Consider the following 21982-nt stretch of genomic DNA (forward strand, 5'->3'; position numbering starts at 1 on the left):
TTTTCCTCTCCTTTTATATATAGATAGATTTTTCGATTGTATGGATTTAAAGAAAAGTTTTAAATTTCGCACTATTTCATATCTCTTATGCTATGAATGCTATGAGGCTCTTCGGAGTCTTTGTACTCCATGTTACGTCCGGGGTGTAGGCTCGGATCGTGACACTGTCGGAGGTGACATACGGTCCGTATTGGTCAACCGTAGAATCAACTTTAGAAATCCAAACTTCATTCTATTCTTATGAGACCTTTTATACGGTCCATCATCCCATCTATGGTCCGTAGACCTCTTTCATAGAACCCAAGTTCAAGTCTAAAATTTCACCAAGTCAAAATCGTTTTTACGAAACCTTCCTACAACCTGTCATGTTCACTCGTAGGTCAAACTTCAGAAACTTGAATTTTGCAAAACTCATCTCAACCTCTACAACTCACCTTTTATAGTCCGTCGATGAGACTCGTCGATTACAGTACTAGTGCCAAAAACTGAATTTCCCCCTTTTAATCCAAATTTTCAATTTTTGAGGTGTTATACTTTATAGGAAAAATTACCTAACCATCCAACATTTCTTTTCATATTCTCTAAAAATTCCAACCATTTCAAAATATTACAAAAATCCCTCTTTTCCATGCATCACTCACAAGCCTTCCAACCCAACGATTTTTGTTGCTATTTTCACGCCTAAAATCACTCCCAAGTATTGGCAGTTACCTCTATCACTCATTTTTTAAATTTCAAATCTATTCTCTATCCAGTTTATTGATTTTAATTTCCTAAAGAGGTAGAGTTTTTTCTTCATCGATTTAAAAAAAAACAAGTAGGAACTAATTAAGTTTGTAATCTTGGATAAAGAGCATTCCTATCAAACAAGGTCCTATATACGACATAAATTCAAATATAGTCAAGTATAGAAAACTTCAATTTGTTATTTTAGAAGAAAAAAAACGAACAACATCTAATTAAGTTTGTAATCCTAAATAAGCCACGTTTCTCTACGAATGAAGTCCTATATACGGCGTGAATTCAGATATAGTCAACAGTAGAAAACTTCAATTTTCTATTTTAGAAAAAAACACAAGTAACATCTAATTAAGTTTGTAATCTTGGTAGGGCGCATTTTCCTTCGTATGTGGTCCTATATACGACACAAATTCAGATATAATCATTTGTAGAAAACTCCAATTTGCTATTTTAGAAAAAAAACAAGTAGCAGTTAATTAAATTTGTAATCCTATGTATGGAGCATTTTCCTGTGAATGGGATCCTATATACTATACGAATTCAGATATAGTCAACTATAGCAAACTCCAATTTGCTATTTTAGAAAAAAGCAAGTAGTAGCTAACTAAAGTTTGTAATCCTAAATAAAGAGAATTTCCTCTCAATGGAGTCCTATATGCGGCAGCGTGAGTTCAGATATAGTCGAACTTCAATGTAAATACTGAACACAATGAGGAGAATATAAAAAAAGTTTTTAATTTATTTTATTTTTATACAACATAGTAATTCCATTTATTTAGTCTAACTTTAAACCAAGGGGATCAAAAAAAAAAAAACCCTAAAAAAAGAAAGAGGATATTTAATCTAATAAAATGACCAATTTATCCCTATACGCACTATCCACGTATCTCATTCCATCTTTATCAAATATCTCTTAAATTTCACAACCAGCCCCTTTACTTCTCCTTCTTTACACAATAAGGCTAAAACCGTCCTTTCACCTCAAAACCACTACCCAACGCTCCTGAAATTACAAAAACACCCTGAACTTACCAGATCTCACCACGTGTCCTCTTCCCACAATCCAACGGTGGAAATTCTTCCTCAAACAAACACAGCGAAAACACAAACCCAAAGAGATAACAAAGAAACAGTAACAGCCAATAGAATTGTAACATTTCATTCACACGGATCGATGACGTGGTATTATATATTTTTTGAAATCCCGCCTAAACTAAAACCGGACTTCAAAATTTTATTTTTTTGGTTTATATTCAATTTATTTTAACATTTGGATGGAAAAAATTTCTTTTGAGTCCCTCACCAAAGCCCCTTCTTATCCTCTCTTCACAACACACACACAATACACAATTTCATCTCAAAGGGCAAAAAATATCTCTTTGTTTTTTCTCTCTCAACCCTAGAAGGTAACCCTACGGCGGCGACTCGGCCGAGACGTACTAGTTTTCTGTGGATTTTGAACGGATTGTGAACCGATTCTCACCGGTTTTTGTTGTTTTGTTGCAGTTTTTTTTATCATGAAAGGAGGTAAATCCAAGGGGAAAGCTGATAACAAGTACGTATACGTATTGCTTTTTTTTGTTGTTTTGTTTTTGTTGTGAATCAATCTTCAAAGCTGATAACGAATGCGTATATCTCTGTTTTTGTTGTAAATCAATTAGAGAGCTGATAACAAGTGCGTATATCCGTTTTTTTGTTCTTCATATTTTCGTCGTGAACGGAGGTAAATCGAAGGATGAAGCTGTTAGAACGTGTGTATCTCTTGCTTTGGTTTTTTTGTGAAGATTTATTTTGGTGTTTTGAGCTTTAGATCTATGATTGAGGTGTTTGAGCATGATTTGTTTTGAATCTATATTCTTCTGAGGATTTTTGTTGTTTATATAGTTAAAATCTATGAGTGAGGCGTGTGTGCATGACATGTTTTTAATGTATGATTTTTCTTTTGATTTTGGTTATCTACATAGTCAGAATCTACGATTGAGGTGTTTGAGCAATGATATGTTCGAATCTGTGAGATTTTTTAGCGAGCTGTTGGTAGATATGCGGTGTTTTATGTCTGTTTTGAATCGATGTTTTATTATGCTTTGGCGAATTATTACAGTATTAGTACTGCTCTGATTTTACTTGATACATGAGCATAGGTTTTGGTATTATTTTTGTTAGATTTTCAATTTATTTTGAAGGTTTTTGATATATGAGTACATCAAGAGTATAAGAATTGATTGAAATTTTTAAATGTACAAGTCTGTTGGCATACATGTTTTATAATGTCAGGTGTTATCTGTGTGTGGTTATGCTAGTTTTGTTTTAGAATTTGATGTGATTTTTTCTGGATTATTATAGGCTGGCAATATGTTTGATATTTTCTGTGTTCTATATGCTTGATTTGTCTTGAAATTTGATGATATTTTTGCTGGATTATTTCAGGCTCGGAGTGAAGAAGAGCGCTGCCCAGACTAAAAAGGAGAAGAATGCTGCCAAGGATCCAAACAAGCCTAAGAGGCCAGCAAGTGCTTTCTTCGTTTTCATGTACACATTTGAACTCTGGTTCTTAGATTTTTGGTGACACTTGGGCTTAGTAAATCCTGATTTAATAATGCTATTTTTTGTGACTTGGTATATGAAGGGAGGACTTCAGGAAGCAGTACAAGGAAAAACATCCAGGCAACAAGTCTGTTGCTGCTGTGAGTATTTTCTCTTGTCAGACCTAAATTTAAGACATATTTTGTGCTTGAACTAGTATTTGATTGAGCTTTTTTCTATTGATTAATCAATCTTTAGGTTGGCAAGGCCGGTGGTGACAAGTGGAAACACTTGACTGATGCTGTAAGTAAATACTTTTTCACTATTAATATAATACTGTTTTGAGATTTAGTGATGTTGCAGTCTTGTTTTAGTCATCGAGCTTTTTCTTATTGATTTTGAATTTATGAATACAGGAGAAAGCTCCTTACATTGCTAAGGCTGAGAAACGAAAGGCTGAGTATGAGAAGCTTATGGATGCTTACAACAGAAAACAGGTAAGAAGTAACTGTCAATTGTACATTTTGTTCTCTGATGGTTTATTTGTGCTAAAGAAACTCCATATCTTCTGCTGTATAGGCTGGTGAGGCTGAAGAAGATGAGGAATCTGACAAGTCAAAGTCTGAGGTTGATGAGGAAGATGGAAGCGATGAGGTTTGTAATGGTCAATGATCAATAACTTGTTTAGTCTGAAGGACAATAGCTTTTGTATTTGATGATAAAAATTTGTTTACTTTGATTATTACAGGAAGAAGAGGATGATGACTGAAGTGCTAATGGAGGAGTAAATTGGTGGGGAAGCTGTGTAATACCTTAGATATTTCTCTATATGATGACTCCTTACTTTTCCCCGTTAAATACTTGCTCTTTTTTTGGTTTCTTTTGGGGTTCTTAGGTATGGGAAAAAGATGAATTAGATCAGAGCTATCTTTAAAGCTCAGTGGCTTATGTACTTTTTATTCTGATGCTGGTGTTGCTTAATGATAATGCAACTTTTTAGGCAATTTGTGTTTTCCTTTGATTAGTCTTTTCTATAATAGTGTAGCTTATTGTTACAAAAATATCTCTCGTGGGTTTTCTAATAGAACGCTCTCTGGTACCTATTTATTTTTCTATGGGAATATGCTCTGATTGGACCAGATATCATCATCTCATACCATGATCGCGAAAAATATCTGTCCATCTCTTGGAAATCGTGCATTTTTTATGTAATGTAATTTTGTTTCTAGCGAATTGGATATTCAAACACAGTATTCATCTTCAGATAAGAAGTTTTATACTTATCATTGTTGATTAATATACAAATGATTATTTTTGTATTGTCTAACGTGGGTCACATGGAATAATGTTTTGATCATCAAATCGCAAACAGATCCCTTTTTTTAATTTTGTTGGTGGCGTTGAGAATTCCAGGTCCAGCTCATTTTGTCTGCCATTAAGTTCCTTTTTGCCCATACATTTTGAATTTTGAAAATTTGAGTTCTTAAAGCTGTTTGGAAATGTATTACTACTATAGATTTGTATTAATTTGGTTTATGGGTTGAAGTTCAAAAACCTATAAAGCTGGTTTGAGTCTGTTTTTGAGAATATTACTAATTATTTAATTCATTGTCATTTTTTAATGTTCAACATGCAAAAGCTGTTTTAGGTTTCATTTTCATTGTCGTTACTGTGTTTATCATTAGGTGGTTTGTATAAACTTAAAATGAAGTGGTCAGGTTTGAAAAGAATCTTCTGGCCATGAAATTGGAGAGTTAATTAGTATTATCTTTGAACTTTGGGTATATGATATTGTTGTGGTAAATGGTCATCATTATGAAAATTGCAACTACTGGGAGAGTGTTCTCACTGGGTTAGTTGGTTCCTGTTATGTGCCATCATTATTGGTAGATATGGTTTCATTTCTTGTTGGCTCTTAGTTCAAAATCCCATCATTAGATAAATGCCATAACATCCACAACATTAAATAATAGCATACCTAATCTAATCTCATTAATACAACTTTATACTAATGCAATAAGTAGGGTTTGAATATCAAGAATAGTGCTTTGCCTTATTAAATACTCTCTTCTGTTTTTTTATATGTCATTCTTACTATAAATAGTTATTTTATAATACTTGTCATTTCATAAAGTCAATGCATAAATTACAATATTCTTCCTATTATATCCTGTTAATTAGTCTTGAAAATAAATATTTGACCAACCTAAAAAAAATTAATAAATAATTAATGTTAATTGTAATTACTTCATTGATTAATTACTCTCACCATTGCATTATTCTATAAAATCTAATTTTGAATAAGAAATCTCAACAAATAAATTAAAAATAGCACTAACTTAGTTTTAATTAATTTTTAACTTATAATTAACATTAAAAGATGGAATAAAGGCTAGAACCAATTTATTTGGGGGTCTTGCTCGGGTTTTCCCGGTTCGAAATATGGAGATTTTGAACCGTCTATAAACCATTAAATTTCCGGTGAGGAAAAAAAATTCCGGCGAGAAAATGGTAGCTGCCGGAAAATGCTTCCTTGTCACTGGCCCTGCTGTATGCTCTCTCTCTCTTCCCTCTTTTCTATCTCCATTTTCGCCCATTTCTAATGCACTAACTCTCAGACCCGTTTCTTCTTTGTGTAGAAAAAAATCTGACATTGATTGGTCATTTTTTTCTTCAGGGTATTGGTAAGACAACTTTGATAGTCAGAGTACTCGAAACTCTCAGAAATTCAAATCCTAATTTGAAAGTTCAAGGGTTCTACACTCGTATGTACAATCTCTCTGTATCCCTTTTACATTATTCCAGTCTATTTGGGGCATGTGTGGAGCTAGGTAGGGCTGAGGGGTTTATCGAATTGCCCTTACACATAATTACACTGTTTATACATGATTAAAATTACTTTTATGTTGAACCCTTTTGGCCTTTTTGTGTGTTTACTTCGTATTTTGAACTCCTTTGTGGAAATGCTGGTTCTGCCGCTGATTTGGGGAGCTACCCCTTGAACTACAAGTTCTGTAGTAGCTTTGGTCTATTGAGTATATGCAAATTATTAATTTTGAAAGAATCCCAGAACCCATAAGCTTCAAATGCTGGCTTGGATTTGTGGGAAGTTCTAATTTCTTTATCTGATTTTGGTGAAGGTGAGATTAGAGAAGGAACTGAGAGGATTGGATTTGAGGTTGTGACGCTTGATGGACGTACAGGTCTTCTTGCTTCTAACAAAATCTCGAGGTAAAGCTTTCATCTTTTCCTCTATTTGTTTTGGTATTTTAACTTTTGAGTGGATTGGTAAACTACCATTTGAGCTCAATAGACTATATGAACGGCCAACATGCACCATCATGTTCTTGCATAACAAACCAATGACAAAACAAGGGTGATGTTCTTGCATAACAAACCAACGACAAAAAAAGGGTGTAAGAAACATTAGGAGAATATTGACAATGATTCCTGCCATTATAACCCTTGTTATTCTTTCCTTTCCACCATTTGAACCTTGGATGATGGATTGTTTGAAGAAAAGTTGTGAGAGGATATAGAAAGTTCATTTTGTGTAAGAGTATTTAGCTAATAAGCAGTTTGAGGAGAGAAGTAATCCAAGGTAGTTGTACTGATATGTGCTTAGTCAGTTAGCAGTAGAGGCTGCCGGATTACGATTGATGGCTGTGATCAGTGGCATTAAGCCCGGAACAGAAGTGTGAGAAGAGAGGGGTGATCCTTTCATGGTTTAGAGTCACACATATTCTGTGACTGTTTTTTCAATCATTTGGAGGTTTCACAGTGCAGTCAAGAACAAGGGTTGAGAGACTAGTAGTAATCCAGTCAAGGGTAATAATGCTATACTGAATCCATAAATATTCATCGTCAGTGGGTGATGGACATCAGGGCATGGAATGAGACCATCCACCAAGAAGATGAGGTATTGACCTTTTAGTATAGTGAAGAAAATGAAGTAATACCTTTTTAGTATAATGTGAAAAGCTTTTTAGTGAGGTAGTTTGGGTAGGTAAATTCAATTGATAAAAGCCTTTGATGTTGGAAAGTTGTGCAAAAGACAAGGGAAGATTGTGGGGAGTGCACTCAGTAGAGGAAGAAATAAAGAAACCTTGGTTTTGATATCTAGTTGAGACTTTGAAATATAATGTGTCTGTAGCAGTTTCTTCTGATGAATTTATAATTTAGTGATGTGGGTAAAAACCGTATAAATAAACTAAAAAGTATAGAAGAAAAATGGAGAACCTAGACAAGGATGTGGTGTCTTAAGGACGCCTACTATCATGAATCTCATCGGTGTCCAAAAGTTAATAAAAAATAAAAGGCATACTCTAATTTGTACAAAGCCGTAATTCAGCCCTCCAAAAGCTCTTATATTCCTGCAGTCAAGGGTGTAGCTAGTAGTCAATGAAGTGAGTGCAAAGCTCTCACATTCCATGTGCGTAAGCCTTGATGGATAAGTTACTCGGTACTTGCGCTGGTGGGAGGTAGAAGGTATCCGGTGGAATAGTCGATGTCCTTGCAAATTAGTCCAAACAACACCACTACATGAAAAAACAAATAAGCTCTCATATTCCTTTGTCTTTGTATGCACATAAGTATTAGGGTGCTACTTTCCAAGCTCTACATCTGCTTCTTCTCTTTCTGAATGTTCAAGAGTTCATTGCGTTCTTCCCTTCATGATGCTCTTCTGTAGCACCTGTCCATAAGGTAAAGTGTTGTTGTCAATCCTCCCACTCCATCATAGTGCAAGTACTTATTCTCAATTTTCTACTTGTTACTTGCCTAGTAACGCTTGGTTAAAGTCCTTAAAGCGTTTACTCCAACCCCTCAAATACCTGATTACTAATAGCGGATGTGGCTACAGTTGATTTAGCTTGTGAAATTTTGTGTCTGTAATTTTTATTCCAGGAGAAGTTTTATTTCAAGTTCTTCTAACTTTTAGGCTACACTTGTCAGTGTGAGTATGAGGAACATTTAATATGTCAGGGTACTTGATAGTGTACTCTTGGAGTGCGTAATTTCCAATGTTTGACTGGTCGAAATACTTTTGAAAACATTTTCTCTAGGAAAACAAGTTCCTTAAAAATGAGGAAAATGACTACCCTAATGGAAGTAGGAAAAACTACTTCCATAAATGACTATCCAAGTTAATTATCTCCTCCCCATCTACCCAATGCCCCAACTCCCACTCCTTGACCATCACACCTCCACCCCAACCCCTGCCACCCTCAACCCCTCCCTTACCCCATGTCCCCATCCCACCCATAGTGTTTTGCTAGATTACATATAATTTTTTTTGTTTACTTACCAAGCACTAGAAAATAAGTAAGAAAGCCACTTGTTTTCCAAGAAAATATTTTCCTTCGTGCCAAACACACCCTTGATCAAGACTCTCTTAACCACTTTGGTCAAATACCTTACCCCTCTAGTCTCGTCCCATTCTTCAATCACAATATTCTAGACTATAGGGACCCTGTTTGATGCTCCTAGTGGTAGCTGTAGATAAGTTTTTGGAAGTGCTCTTATCCTGTGGTTGAACACATGTGCTAAGTGCTAACTGCTTAATGTTGTCCACTCCTCTCATTCGGACAATCTCACACATCTTTAGGTTGGTTTTTCTGCCTTGAAACTACTTGTAACCACATTAGGACCTTTCTCAGGTAGGATAAATAGAGTGCCTCCACATTATAAATTTACAAAATATCAGGGTATCATCTGCGAACAAGAGATGGAAGCCAACTTATCATTACTCTTAATACTTGCTGTGTAGAATTTCAAAGAACCTTCCGCCACCACTCTGTCCATTATCAAAATGAACAACAAGAGAGATACTGAGTCCCTGCCTCTACCTTCTGCAGCTGTCAAAAAACCACATGGGCTACTCAACAGGACTGAGAACCTCACCTTCAATATACCAAACTTTATCCACTATTCTCCAAAGCCATCTTCAACATCACAAAATCCTAGAAATTCTAGTTCACGTGATCGTTGACCCTGTGAAGATGTTATTTGCATAGGAAACGTGGTTCCCCCTATTTTCTTTTGGTACTTGTTCTAGAAAGTTTTTCCCCATCAAGTTATCTGGAAATGCATTTCTCTGGGAAAATGGTATTGGTATCCTCATTAATTATGTCTCAACGTATTCCTTATTGTTTCTGCTGGTGAAAGAGATCCAACTTTTGATATTATTTTTTTGAGAATATATCTCTTTGATATTTGCAATTGCATATACTGCAAGAAGAAGAAATTCTTGCCCGTTATCGCATAATTCCACATGAATTTTATGAATGGAGAGTACTAATGTGATGGAGATGTGTTCAGCCTATTTCCTCTATTGTTGACTATTGTATCTGCTGTTTTTAGTTGTGGGAGAAATGAGATGAGCGAAGACTGAATAATTAGTTGTTTATTTACCAGTTCAATTTCTCTCTGGTGAAAGATGTGAAATTTTATTCAAGTTGATAGTTCCTGATAACATCCTCCTCAAGATCCTCTTTTCTTTTGAAACCGGTAACTTCAGTCTATATATCCACAGGTGTACTACAACAAAAGTGTAGCTCCCCTTCAAAAGTGTTACAACCCACAGAGAAAGACAATCTTAATCTGAACTGCTGCCTATAAACAATCTAGCACATCAAAGATGTCTTCTGTCCTAGTTAATATATATCTTCTTTACACCAAAAATAAAAAAAGAGCTAAGCAATTCATTTTGATCTTCTGTAAGCTGCTCTGCACATTCTCAAAACTCCTGTTGTTTCTCTCTTTCCAAATTGTCCACCAAATGCATGCTGGGACAAGTTTCCATCTCTTCTCCTTATCTGAAGCATTGCCATCTCTATTCCAGCTTCTTAGAACTCCTTTAATGCTCCTGGTTTCACCCATCTTATCCCCTTTAGACAGATGAACATTCTCCATAACTGTTCTGTCCATGTACAGTGCAAAAAAAGATGGTTAATTGTCTCTGCATGCTCTCCACATAAAGTACANTGCTTAGAACTCGTTTAATGCTCCTGGTTTCACCCATCTTATCCCCTTTAGACAGATGAACATTCTCCATAACTGTTCTGTCCATGTACAGTGCAAAAAAAGATGATTAATTGTCTCTGCATGCTCTCCACATAAAGTACATCTAGAGGCCAACTGATAGCCTCTTTGTTTAAATTTTCATGAGTCAAAACTGCTTCGTTTGTCAACAACCACATGAAGTAGTTTACGATCCTCTTTGGATCATAATATACATCACACGTGATTATGTTTGAGTTATTTTCTATGAAGTGATACAAAATTGTCAAAAGCTATAGCCTTGTGAATTTAGGTTGTTTTTAGTTTAGTCAAGCCATATGTTTAAATTATCTGACTATGTTCCCATCAATAATTGCATGATTTTGGTGTTCTGCTTTCATTTTTGCTGAAGCATTTTTAACCATGCAGCGCGCAGTCTCTTAGATGGCCCACTGTGGGAAGATACAGGGTAGATGTTGCATCATTTGAGTCGTTGGCATTGCCAGAGTTGCAGGTTAGTTGATTTCTTTCAGCAGGATTTTAGTGACTCATATCCTGACATTGTTGTACTTCACTTGGAGCGGTAACTTTGACTTTGTTCAGGGCTCTTCTTTAATAACTAATCGTGATTGCAAGTTATAGAACATTCAATTTGTCTCATCATTACTTTAGCACATGAATAAAAGAATTTCTGATCCATAATATATTGTATATTTCCATTTGATGGTTCATAATTTTGTTAGGTAAGGGAAGATACCGATCTCTTCATCATCGATGAAATTGGGAAGATGGAGCTCTACAGTTCCTCATTCTTTCCATCTGTACTAAAGGTCCTTCAATCTAATATCCCACTCTTGGCTTCTATCCCCATTACAAAAGTAGGCCGAGATATACCTGGAGGTATTTCCCTATATATATGTATTTGTTGCAAATGATTACTTAGAGCTGAGATTAGCTTGCCAGTTGATCTATGTTCTTTTGTTGAAAAAGTGAGATAATAGTGTGACACGTCTTCATCACTGTCGACAAACTCCCCTCTATCTGTATGTTTTACGTTTGTGTAAGTCTGGACCTTAATTTTGTTGTGATCACACTGATAATCCTACATGCCAAATCCAAATCAATCACATTGGTAGTCAAGTATCTATGTACTAGGGATTTGTTGAAGAAATATTTTCTAATGTAGAATGGTATATGGGCCATATAGATTTTATACAAGGGTTTAGAGAAATACTCCCTCCATTCCAATTTATGTGGTACTGTTTGATTCGACACAAAGTTTAAGAAAAAAAGGAAGACTTTTGAAATATGTGGTCTAAAACACTCCTTGAACATTTGTGTGGCTATAAATCATTTCATTAAGAGTAAAGTGAGAATTTTGAAGTTAAATTGTTTTTAATTATAAAAGGTGACATTTTTTTTGGGACAGACTAAAAAGGAAAGAGTGTTACATAAATTGGGACATATGAAGTATTAAGTTGCTTTGACTCGGTGCGGGTATTCTATACATATGCGGATCTAGAGGTCGGATCCTTCATGATCTAAGTTTTAAGATTTGGAAACAATCTCTCTACCTCCAAGAGGGGTAGGGGAAAGGTCTGGGTACACTCTCCCCTCTCCAAACCCCACTTCGTGGGATATACTGGGTATGTTGTTGTTGGTAGGGATCCAAGTGGGGTCTCTCTATATTTAAAAATAGAGCTATAAAAATATGCCTATATTATGAGACATTATGTGGAGAACTTATATGTAGCTTTTATAGTGCAGTAACTAATCTTTTATTCTCAAGTTGTAGGTAGCCATCTAGAAATCTACAGTAGCTTTTGTCTTGAGAAATTTAAAATGCCAAATCATGACTAAATTTTCCGTAGTTTGTGGCCTTTGTGGTCGAAGTACCTAATGTTGATTGACCAGATCTTGTACGTATCCCACACCCATACTAGTTTCAGTGTCGTGTCGACATGGGTGTGGGCGTGTGGCACCACAAATGAAGATTTTGCCCAGCTTAGTAGTAATGTGACGTTTTGCAGAAAATGCTTATCGAACTTCTTTTACTATTTATCTTTGTTAAAGCTGGAAGCAAATGATGAAAACTCCAAATCTATGTTTGCTATTTTATTTACCTATGTAAGCTATCCTGACCACTCTGCATAATCAACTTATCACGTCTGTTTTCTTTGTCATTTTTCACAAATCTTCTATATTGTTATTTTGTTGTCTTTTAATCCCTGCTTTTGACCTCCGAACTTTCACTGTTACTCGAGTGTTGGACTTATAAACCAACATTCTTGTACTTATCAAAGAAAAAAATAAGCCAACATGGTTTTGGATTTTTGCAGTTGCGAGGATGAAGAATCATCCAGGAGCTAGAGTTTTTACACTTGATGCAAATAACAGGGATGCTATGAGAGAACAAATATGTTCCATCTTAGCAGATGTGCTGCAAAAGCCTTAGACGTCGAAGAGCATAATCTTCCAGCTAATGTTGTAAACACTCCTTCTGGTAAACAAACTTTTAACCTGATCGTCAAATCTTCCAGTAACTTACCTTCATTATTTTGTCCTTCGGAGATGCACTATTCAAGAAGACAAGAATGCAAGTGGAATATTTCCTTGATTCCCTTAAAATCTCCAGCACTTTGAAGACCACTTTGAACACCGTGGTGGCGTAGAATGCTCAGAACAATTGCTGAGAGAGGAATTTTGAAGACGAGAGAGAAAAAATGGAGCGATGTTTTTTATAACACATTGCTGGCCAATTCTAACTAGTCACAATCTAACTTTTCTGAAGCTTCCTTTAATTTCTTTTCTGTGTTAGTATGGTGTACTGAAAGATGCCAGTGTGTGCTGTTTGATTATATTGATTGTGGAAAATTGATCCAGTCCTTCCCTGAACTCTGTGCATAGCGGAAGTTTAGTGTGTCAGACTGCCCTTTTTTTTTAACATTTGTTGTATTGAGTTCCTCCAATCATGGTTGGAAACTTGTAGCCTTCTTTGACCGCCTTGACATCCTTCACCTTGATGGTTAGAAGATGACTTGAAGGACTGAAAAAGAAGGAAGAAACAACAACAATAACAACATGAGCAATTTGTTATATGCCAAACTTGGTTAAATTTTAAATTAAACTCTTTTTGGATAACAAGTAGTACCATGCTATTTGTGGATCGTAGTCATCAAACCTTAGTTTTGCATGCAACTTTATATTATGTTGAAAAGAGAGCAAATTATAAGAGTCCAAAATAGGAATAAGTTACATGGTAAGTTGATAGATGTGGATGTGGAGAATCAACCTGGGTTGTAATGAAATGGTTGAGATCTCTCCACTTTTAATAAGAGGTTTCAGATTTAAGCCCTTGGAAATGGGAAAAAAAAAATCATGTCGAGGGTGTTGCCCCTAGAGATGAGCCATGCAATATTGTGTGATTAATCTGAATTTAGCTGAGTCTCAATGAGTAAAACTTGGTGCAATATCAGAACCATAATTTTTATCAAGGTGATTCAAAATTTAAAGAAGTACTACTAAATACACAGAAAAGATGAAGGAATTTAACTTCTAATATATATACATAAAATAATACTCCATCCGTTCACTTTTAATTAGTATCATTTTTTTTTAGAGTCAAAGAACTTTGAGCAACATTTTACACTTTTCATATACTTTTTAAATATCTAATTTTTTTGTTTAAAATATCAAATTAATGTAATCTAATTTAATTTTGAAAATCAGTCAAATTGATTTTTGCAAAACACAACATGACAATTAAAAGTGGATGAAGGTAGTATTAACCTATATTTATCAGCGAAGAAAACTCAAATGAACCTCTTGAGCCCCTAACTGGGATGTGTGGATACAAAGGTGGTCCAAATTAATAGTATAACCAAATAGTATACTACTAATAATTTTCTTGTAACTTTCATTATTAAGGTCACTAAAATCTTATGGCTTTAGGATTTGCATGAACGTGATACAATCCTTCTACATCATTTCTAATAAAGGTTCAACTTTCTGCTTAATTTTCTATTAACAATCACAATAAAGCTATCATCACCATTTTCATGAGTTGTAACTTTTAAGGTAAGTGGCAAATTTAAAATTTCACTAAGAGTATTTATATATTATATACTTTTCGAAAAAGAGTGTTCAACAGACCTAACTTATATTAGAAATGTGGAGAACTCTCAAGAATATAAGTAGTTGGCATTGAATTTGATTTGTTTACTTTTTTTTTCACAAGTTTGAGACTATTTGCTGCCTTTTACTTTTGTGTATGTATGACCTTTTTTCTCTAGAAATGTAAAGAGAACTCTCAAGAATATAATTGTGTGAGACTATATATTAATTTGCTATAGATCACAATAAGTTCCTCGTTTCGTGATCATGGTTGTAGGTAGTCTGAGGCGGATCCAGGATTATTAGTTTATAGATTCTGGACCACTATTCTTCGTTCGTGCTTATTTGGTAAATTGTTTGATGCAGAGGTGCCTCTCCAAAGTTATTGCAATTTTAACATCATGGTAAGATTGTCGGATCTTATTGACGTTGATGCAGGAGGGACGATGAAGATGTCTCTTTCGAATAAGAGAGATGGAGGTAAGTGTTTTCGATCTCTAGTTGTGTCGATGGAGGACAATGTTGTAGTAGTAAAGATTTCAAAGATGTCATTTTTCTACTAAGCTAATTTCATAAACTAAAAGTGCTTAGTGATTTGTCTATATACATTGCTTGGACTCTTTAAATCATTGTCAGGTGTGTATCGGATCCTTCAAAAGCTATACATTTTTTGGAGGATCCGACATGAGTATGACAACATTTTTGGAAAGTTTGAGCAACAGAGGTTACAAGAGTGTTGATGATTCTTTACCAACACTATTGAAAAATGATTGCACTATCAAAGGAAATTACTGGATAGTAGTTTTTCACTATATATACGTGATTCGTGTAAAAAATACTGGATTCAACTGAACTGATAGGAATAGGCTGCATCAGCCTCTGGTTTATTCGAACCCTCTTTGACAAAAAATTACACTGTTTATACATGGTTAAAATCATTTTTTATGTATATATAGTAGATGTTGAATTCCGTTGGCTTCTTTGTGTGTTTACTTCTTCATATTTTGAACCCTCTTAGTGAAAATGCTGGTTCCGCCACTAGGGGATATATTAGAAGTATTATGATACATTCGTCTATTCTGCAGGCCTAGAAGCTCCTCGAAATAGATCAGAGAAGCCAGCAGAGAGCTTCTGTGATGGAGGGGACGATATCATGGTAATAATTTGTTATGTTATTCTGGAATTATCTCAATTCTGGTTGTATCGTCTTCTCTTAGTTGATGTGAGGTTAAATCTTACTATATGGAGCCTTGAAAGTGAAATGAGAAACTTAATATCTTCTATACAGTTTATGCATTTTGCAAGTTCGGGATAAGAAAAATCCTCTATTTTGCTAACGTACTCGTGAGATTAACCTTTGGTACTTCTTGAGCATTTGATTCTTCTCTTCGATCATCATTTTGTCAACTTCACTGTAAGTTTCACTTTTAGGACCTGTAGAGTTGCAATTTTCTTTGTCATTTTGAATGTAAAATGATCACACTCGACATGTCTGTCACTTTTACCTACGATATCATTTGGTTTCGTTCCTTCTAGTGTTCTTGAGCTGAGCATTTGATTCTTCTCTTTTGTCAACTTTGGAAAAGGTTTCACTTTAGATGCATTAGGTGTTGCAGAGTTGCAATTTCCTCTGTCATTTTGAACTTAAAATGATTCCCACTCGACCTGTCTGTCAACTTTTACGTATCATTTGGTTTCCTTCGTTCTGTTGTTACTTCTGATCTTGTTTTCAACACAGTTTGTTATTTCTTTGATACGCGTGGGAGTGAAATCCATCTCTGAATGAAAATTTGATACATTTGATTCTCATTTTGGTTGCATTTTCGCGATTTAACTCACTAGTTGCTTAAATTCAGTGTACTTATCACATGACAAATGACTGGCCAGAGAAGAAGAACTGTTCTGTGAAAGAGGTTCCAATGAAGAAACTGATCAGTGAAGAATTAGCTAAAAGACCAAACACAGGACAGAATGTGCCTAGCGTTGTGGCCCGTCTGATGGGACTGGATACATTATCCGTAGATGAGGAGAGGTTGAGCGAGGTTTCCTCGAGACAAACAGTTGTTGATTCCTTTGACAGACGGAGTAGTAATAGCCTGAAGTTCAACGAACTTAAACCCCGAGAACATCCACAGGAAGAGGAACTACAAAAGTTTAAGAAAGAGTTTGAAGCATACCAAGCAGCAAGGTCCAAGGAATGCTCAAAGTTTGTTGAACTTAGCACCAACACGGTTCTCTACGCGAACTCAACAAGAAAGATGGTTACTGAGAGATCTATAGATCTTAAAGGACTTGCTGCAACAGAAAATATACACGAAAGAGGTATTTCGAAGGTTCAGAAAGATAAAAATGAATTTCTTGCAGCTGCACGAAATAAGACTATTCGTGCATTGAACGTTAAGTCGGGTTCTGCTCCTGCAAATATTGTAATTTTGAGGCCTGTTTCCGACAGGACGGGGAAAAATGAAGAATCATGGGCTAATTCTCCTAGAATATCCGAAGATGGGAGTAGCATGGAAGAATTTCTTCAGGAGGTTAAGGAAAGACTAAAATTTGAATTGCAAGAGAAGAGCTTCCGAAGAACCATTGAGAAGCCATCAGATGCAAAGATAATAGCTCAATGTATTGCAAAACAGGCGCGAGAGAGTGTTACTAGGGACGTTGGAACGACTCACCACCGATCAGAATCAATGCAGTCTTATAGAAGTGAAATCCAACACAACGAGGCTAGCTCACCTGAATTCACTAATAGAGATACAAGAAGAATTTTGACAGAAAGGTTGAGGAATGTCCTGAGGGACGAATCATCTCATGATATGGACAAACATGGTCGTGTAAGCTCCAGATTAGTAACACAGAATAGGGAAAAGAGCAAAGCTGAAGAAATCAGATATGCTTCGAATGAAGTGTGCCACGGGGACGATATGAAAGATGAATCAGACAGGCAGTGCAGATATTCCAGGCAGGAGCTAGGTAATGATGTTATGCTAGACCAGAAACTATTTCACAGGAACCTGGTTAGATCTTTGTCAGCTCCCGTATCACAATCATCATTTGGAAAACTTCTCCTGGAGGATCAAGATATGTTAACGGGGGCTCATATAAGGAGAAAACATGAAGCTATCGAGGAGGTCACAGTGAACGTTAAGAAATGGCGAAAAGAGAAATTCAATCTTAAGGAAAAAGTTTCCAGCTTTAAGTATAGTTTTATACTTAGAGGAAAGCTCTTTGGTAGAAAAATTCAATCTTTGGAGGAATCACATGGAAACAAACAAATGCACATGAAAGATCTTCAGAGCACACAAACTGTTGCATCCAAATTTTATGTGAGACAAGTAAGAAGATTCAACTGTCCTTTTTCTTTTCGACTATTGAAAATTTTGAGATAATGGTCAAAAACACACCTGAAGTATCATGTGTGTTTGCGAGTTTCCTACCTGAACTATCGCGTGTTCACTTTTCCTACCTCAACTATCACCAACTATTTATCAAAACACACCTCAACTATCGATAGTTGTTCATTTTTGTAACAGAACTAGTTTTTATGTTGATATGTTATTGATATATAACTTTAGTATCTTATTTGGTCCTAGGAGAATTCTACTGAGGTGCCACCAAGCCCTGCATCTGTATGTAGCACAAGCAATGAAGAATTTTGGAGGCAAACCGATTATTTCAGTCCATCATCATCATCAATTTCAGATGTAAATCCACTGGATGATAGTGAGATACCTCATGTTTTCAAAGAGATCAGCTCTAATCTGAACGGTACGAGTAAAAACTCATGTTAACTTTAGTACATTTTTAGTTTAGGCGCGGTTACAATGTGATGTGAGATGGACTTTAGAGTTTGAATCTTGTCATAACATGAAACTTTAACTACTCCCTCCGATCCAGTTCAATTTGTTTGTCTGGTTTTGACTTGACACGGAGTTTAAGAAAATAAAGAAGACTTCTGAATCTTGTGGTCTTAAACTAAAGATATGTAGAATGTATCAAAAGAGACATTCTTTTTTAAATAAACTAATAAGGAAAGTAAGACAAACAAACTGATACAGAGGGGGTATGATATTGTAACATTTGTCTGAATGGATTTAATGTTCAATTAGCGTCTTTCTTCCTCTAGAAATAGGGAAACTTGAAGTAAGGAACAATAAGGAAACTCGAGTTGAACAACACATTCTTTGCTACAGCTGATAAAAGTCATCGATCTATAGATGATGCATATGTAGAAAGCCTGTTTGGTTCTAGTAGTTGTAACAAAGTGAATGCTAATTTTGAAACTTTTGATGACACAGAGCTAAGGAGGCAATTGAATCAGCTAGAAACGTATGACTCTGAGGAGACGATGATCGACGAGCAGCCTATTGAAGAGGAGATCATAATGGAGATTGACGATCCAGCTGAAGCATTCGTTAGAGATCTTCTTGTTGCTTCTGGTTTATACGATGGTTCATGTGATAAATATCTATCGAAATGGGATCCTCTAGGAAAGTCCATCAGCAACCAAGTCTTTGAAGAAGTCGAAGAGTCTTACAAGAGGCAAAAGATAAACTATTACAATGAAGGATCAAGCACTGATCATCAATCCAAGAAGTTGAATCACAAGTTATTGTGTGATTTCTTGAATGAAGTGCTTCCAAGTGTACTTGGAAGCACTTCTATGAGAAAGACTATTAGTCCTACTCCACGAGCTCCGCGGGGAAATAAGTTATTAGAATGTGTATGGGAAATTGCTCGAATTTCATCAGATATGTCATCTCAATCCCTCGAAACCATACTAACTCGAGACTTGCAATGCACACGTTGGGACGGATTAGTTGATGAAGATGTTAATGCTCTAGGAAAAGATGTTGAATACCAGATAGTTGGTGATCTTATTCATGAAATGATCAATGATATGCAACCATAAATATGTTATATCTTCTTCTTGTATATATGATCAATGATATGCAATCATAGTTTATAACTTATTTTCCGATTCACTTTTCACTTTTGAAGTTGTATACTATATTTAAGCATAAATATTATTCCAAATAGGGAAAAGGTACAAGTACCCCCTAGATTGTGACCGAAATTCCAGAAACACACCTTAACTAAACTAAGGTCCTATTACCCCCTGAACCCATTTTTTTTTGTAATTTTGTGCACCTTTTTGGCTTAAGTGGCATCCAAATATCTCTCACGCGCCTCAATTGCGTGGAGTCACGGAGTGTGCCACGTAAGACAAAACGTGTACAAAATTACAAAAAAAATAAGTTCAGAGGGGTAATAGGACCTTGGTTTAGTTAAGGTATGTCTCTGGAATTTCGGTCAAAGTCTAGGGGGTATTTGTGCCTTATCCCTTCCAAATAGGCATAATACATAAATATGTCATTTAACCTTGGCCTTAGCTGTTATTTGTGCCCTTCAACTTTGGGTGTGGACAAGTAGACACTTAAACATGTATAAACTTGAACAAACAGATACACGTGTCATATGTGGCGTTATACACGTAAGACGCTATTGCCACGTAGGACGTCAAGTAAGATGTGTGTGTTTACTTTTTCAACTCTATACAAGTTTAAGTGTCTACTTGTGCACACCCAAAATTGAAGGACATTATTGTCAGATTAAGTCAAGTTAAAGGGCACGTTATGTATTATGCCTACCATATATGCAAAAGATAAAACTTTGATTAGCCTGATAGATTTGACATAAGCGTGCCCTTTAACTTGGCCTCAACTGATATATATATATATGCCTCAAACTTTGGGCATACATAAGCAAAAACTTAAGCTTGTATAAACTTGAAGAAGTAGATACACGCGTCTTACATCACAGAATACAAGTCAGTTCAACTGTATCTCACGCAAATCGTCTGCAATATTATTTCCTTGTGCAAATTCAATCAACAATGATTTACTGTTGGTTAAATAGATGTATCAAATCTGGAAATTTCTTTCAAAATTGATCTATTCAATTAATTGGAGTAGAAAATGTTTGTAGCATAAATAAAATCATCATCATATACCTAATTTGTGGTCCACACAGGTTAGGGAAAGTATATATATGAGGATTAATTGAAAAGAGATGTTGTTAAAAATAATAATATAGTAACAGTTTAATATCTATTTTTTTGTAATATGTTTTTTTTACAAATAAGAGTTGGTGGTTTTGTTAATTCTATATAAAGTTTAGAATTACGTTTATCCAGTATTTGGTTATTAATATTTGGTTAATTCTATATATGACAAAAAAGTGAAAAAACAATAACTAATTCAATCATTTTTTTTATAAACTTTATTCGTATTTAACTTCAAATATTATCCATGAAGTTTAGTTTAATCAATCCTAACTTTAGATACTTGCATGTCTGAAGTGAGAGATATATACAATTTTTTTAATGGTTAGGTCTTAGGTGCAAGTTAAAAATCAATATCAAAACAAATTTAACTTTAGGTCTTAGGTTCTACATGTATTATGTCATCATATGATGTATATCTATTTATTTAACTTTATACAAATTTAACTATTTATTTATGCACGTTCAAAGTTAGAAGACATAAATATCAGACATAATACATGAATATGCCTTTTAACTTGGTTTCATTTCACATTTATGCTCTCTCCCACGTGGCATCCTACATGACAATTTGTGTCCTACGTGTATTATGTCACATAGAACTCACGTGTCTACTTGTTCAACGTTTTACAAGTTTAAGTGTTAACTTGTGCACACCCAAAATTGGAGCGCATAAATGTGAAATGCGATCAAGTTAAATGACACATTTATGTATTATGCCTAGATGTCAGTTGAAACCAAAATTAAAAAGACGTATTTATGTATTATGTCATTTAAATAAGTAGATAACAATTTCGCCATAGTTTAGGTAGGGATGGGCATTCGGTATTCGGTTCGGATTTCTAAATTTCGGGTTTGGTAATTAGGTAATTAGTAGTTAAAAGTAGATATCAAATATCAAATTTTTAAATTTCGGTTTGGTAATTCGGAAAACGGTAAATTAAACTTCGATTTGGTACGATATTCTGTAATACCGTATTGAAGTTATAGCCAATTGTATTACAAAGTTAATATTATTTATCCAATCATTTCTATTTTTTAAAGTGGACGCAAGATATAATAGAAGATCAACAAGTAAGAAGACATCTAGAAACAAATTGATATAACTAAAAGACATGTATTTGGATTATTCATGCATATTCTTTAACTTTCTCTTTGGACCTGTACAAATGAGTAATGAATATGTTGATATATGACCTTCATTAAGTAAATAATTTGGTATTCGGAAAATACGAATACCAAATGGTACTAATATCTCATACCAAACCCAAATTCGAATACCATAGTTCTAAAATTTTACTCTCGAATACCATACCAAATAATCAAAAGTTTCAATTCGATCCGATAATTCGGTTTTTGGTATTTTATGCTCAGCCCTAAGTTCAGGGGTGTTTCTTTTAAAAAAAAAAAAAGAGTAAATTTGAACCTTTTTCTGCCTTATTATGATCTTCCTCATATATCCTTCCCTTTTCTCTGAAAACCCTAATTTCAACTTTTTTNATTTTTTAATATGGACGCAAGATATAATAGAAGATCAACAAG

At 35.0% G+C, this 21982-nt stretch overlaps 3 protein-coding genes across 10 annotated transcripts in view; all 3 read left to right on the plus strand.

Annotated features, from left to right (window-relative positions):
- Positions 1–21982, plus strand: part of LOC125858581 (HMG1/2-like protein) — a 377596-nt gene that overhangs the window by 179944 nt on the left and 175670 nt on the right. For 3 of the 8 annotated variants that reach the window (XM_049538400.1, XM_049538401.1, XM_049538399.1), the window contains exons 1-8: positions 2013–2147; positions 2249–2296; positions 3169–3270; positions 3368–3425; positions 3523–3567; positions 3681–3761; positions 3844–3918; positions 4013–4038. In XM_049538400.1, coding sequence (XP_049394357.1) covers positions 2259–2296; positions 3169–3270; positions 3368–3425; positions 3523–3567; positions 3681–3761; positions 3844–3918; positions 4013–4033 — 420 coding nt within the window. In that variant the 5' untranslated portion in view covers positions 2013–2147; positions 2249–2258 and the 3' untranslated portion in view covers positions 4034–4038. Of the gene's footprint in view, positions 1–2012; positions 2148–2248; positions 2297–2407; positions 2417–3168; positions 3271–3367; positions 3426–3522; positions 3568–3680; positions 3762–3843; positions 3919–4012; positions 4269–21982 lie in introns of those variants that run through there. The other 5 variants (XM_049538406.1, XM_049538403.1, XM_049538405.1 and 2 more) reach the window with 3 other exon arrangements.
- Positions 5667–13406, plus strand: LOC125858578 (uncharacterized). The gene is made up of 6 exons (XM_049538395.1): positions 5667–5814; positions 5942–6029; positions 6405–6495; positions 10693–10777; positions 11007–11163; positions 12603–13406. The coding sequence occupies exons 1-6, from the start codon at positions 5773–5775 to the stop codon at positions 12716–12718; spliced, it is 579 nt and encodes a 192-aa protein (XP_049394352.1). The 5' UTR covers positions 5667–5772; the 3' UTR covers positions 12719–13406.
- LOC125859150 (uncharacterized) lies at positions 14778–19316 on the plus strand. Its single transcript, XM_049538861.1, has 5 exons — positions 14778–14856; positions 15462–15532; positions 16233–17711; positions 17970–18144; positions 18675–19316. The coding sequence occupies exons 1-5, from the start codon at positions 14778–14780 to the stop codon at positions 19286–19288; spliced, it is 2418 nt and encodes an 805-aa protein (XP_049394818.1). The 3' UTR covers positions 19289–19316.

The sequence above is a fragment of the Solanum stenotomum genome, chromosome 3 (assembly GCF_019186545.1).
Source record: "Solanum stenotomum isolate F172 chromosome 3, ASM1918654v1, whole genome shotgun sequence".
NCBI classification, from domain to species: domain Eukaryota; kingdom Viridiplantae; phylum Streptophyta; class Magnoliopsida; order Solanales; family Solanaceae; genus Solanum; species Solanum stenotomum.